The sequence below is a fragment of the Petaurus breviceps genome, unplaced genomic scaffold, assembly GCF_028583685.1.
Source record: "Petaurus breviceps papuanus isolate PSGF00001 unplaced genomic scaffold, PetGlider_PUasm1.0 577, whole genome shotgun sequence".
NCBI classification, from domain to species: domain Eukaryota; kingdom Metazoa; phylum Chordata; class Mammalia; order Diprotodontia; family Petauridae; genus Petaurus; species Petaurus breviceps.
Genome location: NW_027186389.1, coordinates 1,517,599 through 1,522,917, shown reverse-complemented (window position 1 = coordinate 1,522,917; position 5,319 = coordinate 1,517,599). Strand labels below are relative to the sequence as shown.

The 5,319-nt window shown below is 60.4% G+C and overlaps 3 protein-coding genes across 3 annotated transcripts in view; all 3 read left to right on the top strand.

Annotated features, from left to right (window-relative positions):
* KCNJ14 (potassium inwardly rectifying channel subfamily J member 14) overlaps positions 1-1,012 on the top strand; it is a 2,351-nt gene extending 1,339 nt beyond the window's left edge. Inside the window, exon 2 of the mRNA XM_069103431.1 lies at positions 410-1,012. Coding sequence (XP_068959532.1) covers positions 410-1,012 — 603 coding nt within the window. The remainder of the gene's footprint in view (positions 1-409) is intronic.
* The window catches only part of SULT2B1 (sulfotransferase family 2B member 1), a 125,706-nt gene that overhangs the window by 60,579 nt on the left and 59,808 nt on the right, over positions 1-5,319 (top strand). The gene's annotated exons all lie outside the window — the stretch shown is intronic.
* CYTH2 (cytohesin 2) overlaps positions 4,288-5,319 on the top strand; it is a 4,469-nt gene continuing 3,437 nt past the window's right edge. Inside the window, exons 1-2 of the mRNA XM_069103416.1 lie at positions 4,288-4,462; positions 4,989-5,136. Coding sequence (XP_068959517.1) covers positions 4,444-4,462; positions 4,989-5,136 — 167 coding nt within the window. The 5' untranslated portion in view covers positions 4,288-4,443. The remainder of the gene's footprint in view (positions 4,463-4,988; positions 5,137-5,319) is intronic.

The window sequence follows — 5,319 nt, the reverse complement described above, 5'->3', positions numbered from 1 at the left end:
AGACAGGCTCAGGGTCAGTTCTGACCTCAACTCCCTGGCCTTATCTTGGGAAGGCCACAGTCACCCTGGAGTCGGTGGTTCAACACTTGCCAAAAGGAATTGTGGGAGGGGGAAAGAGACTTGGTTTAGGGTCTGAGGAAGGAGACCTGCCCATACACCTACCACCAGGTATCTGGGTCTCAGTCCGACTTGTGAGAATCATTTCTGTCTTTCTCTGTCTCTGTGTGTCCCACCCTGGCCTCCTGGCCTAGCTGGTGTCTTTGCCATGGTCCATGGTGCAGGCTGCTTCCCCATTTCTGCCTTGATCCCTTGATCTCTCTCCATCCCCACATAACCTCCTCTTATTCCCTGGGTCTTCATCCCCTGCCCTCACTGCCCTTTGTCTCTGACTGCCCTGTGCTTCTCCCAGCCTCGAGTTACCCCAGAAGGCGAGTACATCCCCCTGGACCACCAGGATGTGGACGTGGGGTTTGACGGGGGTACAGACCGCATCTTCCTGGTGTCGCCCATCACCATCGTCCATGAGATTGATGCCTCCAGCCCCCTGTATGAGATGGGCCGGGCCGAGCTGGCCAGGGCGGACTTTGAGCTGGTGGTCATCCTGGAGGGTATGGTGGAGGCCACGGCCATGACGACCCAATGCCGCTCCTCCTACCTGCCAGGGGAGCTTCTGTGGGGCCACCGCTTTGAACCTGTGCTCTTCCAGAGAGGGGCCCACTACGAGGTAGACTATCGGCACTTCCACCGCACCTATGAGGTGCCGGGGACCCCTATCTGCAGTGCTCGGGAGCTGGATGAGCGACGAGCCCTGGGGGACAGTGACAGCCCTGGGCCCAAGGGGGGCCTGCCCGGTGCCCTGGCTGCCTTCTGTTATGAAAATGAGGTGGCCCTCAGCTGCTGCCAGGAGGAGGACGAGGTGGAGGAGGAGAGGGGTGAAGCCCAGGCAGAGACTTGCTCCAGGGCCCCCACCCCGCCCCCGCCCCTGTCCCCTGAACTAGCCCCACCCCCTTGAAGGAAAAGGCAGGACTGGGGGCCTGCAATTCCCAGTATCGTGGACCTTGGCTGCCTCAGTGGCTCATCATGTCACATCCCTCCCCAGGGGGTGTGAGAGTTGTAGTCCTAGGTGGGTGAGGGGCTGGAGTCCAGGCCCAGGGACTCCCCTACAGGCCGAGAGCCCCTTCCCTGGGGCATAGGCTAGGATGGAAGGGGAGGCAGTGCATGCTTCCTGAACCCTGGACCTTAGGAATGGGGGAGGTGGCTTTGTGGTGGAGTTGAATGGTATCCCCTCCTCAGCACTTTCCCAACAAGGGGGAATGAGGGCCCCCCTCCCTTCCACCCCTATTGACACCCTCACACTTTTTTTCCTCCCAAACCCTTTCCTCCTGGGCTCAGTCCTGTCTGGAGTCCAAGGGGCAGGGGGTGGGCAGGGTTATTCTAGACCCCCCCACCCTCAAGACGAGGATGGGACCCAGGAAGCCCATTGGTTCAGGCCCAGTTTGAGGAGGGGACAAGCCATGGCAGGCCCTGGGCCCCTGAGGCCATGAGGAGCCTGGCCTGGCCTCCAGGCTGAGCAGGAAGCATCCTGGATGCTGGGCCTGCCAAAGTCGCCAATGTCCTTCTCCAGAGTGCTGTGCACATTACCTATCTACGTGTATTTATATATATATATATACATATACATATATACACATATATATATTCTCCCTAACTTTTCCTGATTTTGCTGCAGAAGGGATGGGAAAGAGTGGCCTTGGCCTCTAGGGGAGGTCACTCTGGGCAGGCAGGGGAAGTAAGTGAGTTTTGGAGCCAGAGACTTGGGGCTGGAATCCTGGCTTGGCTCCCTGCAGCCTGTGTGATGTGGGCCAGCCCCTTCCCCTCTGTTTTCTCCTGTTAACCAGAGGGGGTTGGAATGTATTTCCCTTCAGCTTTGCCAGCTGGGGAGCCTATGACCTCTGTGCCCTGGGAGGTGGCATCGCTCACTGGGCACATTACTGGAAGGCCCTAGAACAAAGGTGGTGTTCCTGTTAGGACCTGGCATGGCCTCTGGTCACTGGGAAGGCTGCAGCATGAGTCACCCCAGACCAAGCTGCGGCAAAAGACCCAGGCCCTGGGCTGGGCCACCCTGCCTTGCCCCTGCCTAGGCTCTGGGATGAGTGAGGACACTGAAGGACCCTGGGGTCCTTTCCACCATTGCCTGGGGGTGGAGGGAACCACTTGCCCTTGCCCCCAGAATAAAGAGTTGTGAAGCCATTTCTATGTGTGTGTGCCTGGGTGGGAGGGGCAAGGGGTGGCTGTTGTCCCACAGTCCTGGCCCTTGGCCCAGCACCTCATTTCCATGAGTGTGTCCAGGGAGAGGTGCCAGCCTGCAGTGGGGGCTCAAGCCAGGGGAGAGGGAGAAAGCCACCCAGGATCCCAGCTGGGCCTCCAGCCCCAGAAGTTGAGCTCTTTCCTCCCATCTTGCCCCTTTCCCAGGAGCTCAGGCTGCCTCCCTGTACCTTTGCCCATGCTCCACCTATGGCCAAGTGTCCCTGCCCAGGGCCCCAGCTCTGCCATATACCACATACTCCAGAGACCATGGCTCTTTTTGCCCAAAGAACCCAATCTTCCTTCCTCCATCCTCCAGAGGCCTCATCCCCCTCTCTCCAGCCTCCTAAAGTCTCTTTCATCCCTATGAAGCCCTGTCCTCCCCCTTCCCCCCCCCCCCTCCTGTGGCCTTTATCCCTCAGTAACCCTGATAAGGACCGGATGGAATTAATTAGCCAGGCAGCAGCAGGATTGTAGGGGGAGGGAAGGTGAGACCTGGGGCCTTGAGACTGGGGGGTGGGGGCGATGAGGATGCCCAAGTGGGATCAGGAGGTGGCCTTGGGGGGAAGGGCATAGATGAACTAGGACCCCTTCTTGGGGACCTGGATGGCTATAGGAGCTTCAGACTTCCTGAAGGTCAGAACGGGGACAGAGAGGGGATTAAGAGGCAGGAACTTTTCCATGGATAATCTCGGGGAAGCTGGTCACCTGGGGGTGAGGAGGGGAACCACAGCAGGGTCAGTGTCTCCTTTTTTTTCCTTCCATTTCCTCACAGAGAAAAGAGCCCTAACTTTGCACTCGAGGACCGGAGTCACACCCCCCTGGGCCTCAGTTTCCTCATCTGTAAAACAAGAGGACTGAATTAGAGGTCAAAGGTCCCCTCCATGTGGGTGGGGTGAGAAAGGGAGGGATGAACAAAGACAGAGTTAGAACTGCAAGGGGCGGAGGTCATCGGAGTCAAGTCCCTCATTTCAGAGATGGGCAAACAGACCCAAAGGTGATTTGCTCAAGGTTCCCCAGGCAGGATATGGCAAGTTGGAAGTTCAATTCATGCTAGGAATGATCTGGGGAAGCTGGGGGGAAAGGACCAGAGCGGGACAAGAGGCAGGAAGAGACGAAGAAGGGTGAAGGGAGAGGGACTCCTGCAGAGGGAGGAGCAGTCTGGAGAGGGGGAGGAGTCTAGATGGAGTCAAGGGAGATGGGGGGGAGTCTGGATGGAGAGGGAGGAGTCAAGGGAGATGGGGGGGAGTCTAGATGGAGAGGGAGGAGTCAAGGGAGATGGGGGGAGTCTGGATGGAGGGGGAGGAGTCAAGGGAGAAGGGGAGGAGCCAGAGTGAGGATGGGAGTCTGTGGAGAAAAGTCTGGGCAGAGGATAGGAGCCTGAGAGGAGCGGAACTGAGGAAATAAAGCGAAATTAGAGGGAAAGGGGCGGAGCCAGAGGAGAGGGCAGGAGTCCATGGGAGAAGGGAAAAGGGTTTGGTCAGAAGGACAGGGTAGGTTCCCTTAGAAACACCGCCCTCCTCCAAGGCCTTCAGCTGTTGCTAAGCAACGGAACTTTTTTTTTTCTTTCCGGGCCTGAGCTCTGTTGCCACCCCTTAGCAACGGGCCTACCCCTAGCAACGCTCTGGCTTGGAGAGAGGCTACGCCCCCTCCCGTTTGTCTCCCGGCCTTCTCACGCAGGCGCAGACACCTTTGCCCATCTCAAGCCAAAACCTTCCCTTGTCTGCCCTGTCACTTTTTCGGGGGCTGATACTCCCGTTTTTACGCGCACCGCCCTCCTGAGCTAGGCCCCAACTTTCATTGGGTCCAGCGTGGAGGGCGGGGCCCTGAGCCCCTTCCGCCGAGTTCCATTGGCTCGCTCGGCCACCCTCCCCTTGTCCACCGAGGCAACGCGGCCGCCTCACGCCCCGCCTCCGCCCGGCTTCATTGGCGCAGGCAACCCGCCCCTCGACGTCCATTGGGTCCTTGGAAGCCTCGCTCAGATTCCCATTGGCTGGGGGGCGGCCCCACACGAGAGCGGAGGCGGTGGCGGCTGCGGCCCCGGGAGCGGCCGAAGGGGCTGAGCGTAGCCCTGAGGACCCGCAGAGAAAAGGCGGCCCGAGCCACGCTACGGGCCCGCGCCGGGCTGCCCTGTACACCATGGAGGACGGAGTCTATGGTGAGGCGAGCGCAGAGCGAGCTCCCGGGGGCTGGGGGGCTGGGAGGGGACGGGACGTTCCATTCCATTGTTCCGGACGATACCATTTCCGGCCGGCGCAGGGGGGCGTGGTCGAAACCATTCCCTGGGCGAGTCCATTTCCTGCCAGTGGGATGTACTATCCCAGGCGCATATGGGGGGAGGGGCTCCCTTGGATGGGGAGAGACCATTTTTCTTGGAAGGGGGAATCATCCCAGGGGAAGAATGAAGGCTAGGGCGGAGTTTGGGGTGGTAGTGGAGTGGAGCTAAGGGGGAAGGGTCCATGCCCTCTCTGCCCCTACCCGGTTTCCAAACTTAGTTTTAGTGTTATCCGCACCCCCTGCCTCAGTTTCCCCAGCAGACCTTTGTATACCTCTCCCCAGACCTCAGGCGTCCAGGAGCTCTGCACGCGCGCGCACACACATGCACGCACACGCGTGTGGTCACACACATGCACGCGCGTGCGCCCCGCCCCCGCGGCCAGCCCTCACCCCCCTGTGCTCCCCAGTCCCTCCGGACCTGACCCCCGAGGAGCGCCTGGAGCTGGAGAGCATCCGGCGGCGCAAGCAGGAGCTGCTGGTGGAGATCCAGCGCCTCCGGGATGAGCTCAGCGAGGCCATGAGCGAGGTCGAGGGGCTGGAAGCCAACGAGGGCAGGTGGGCAGCGACTCCCGCCCGCCCGGACCTCCCTTTGTCGCCCTAGACTTGGCGTCGTGCGGGCACGCAGGCAGAGAGAGAGCCTGGTTTAACTGCTCTGTGCCACCCTGCAGTGGCAGAAAAGGGATCATGCAGGGCCCCGGGACCCAGCCGGGAGCCCCCAGAGCCCCGGGACCCAGCCGG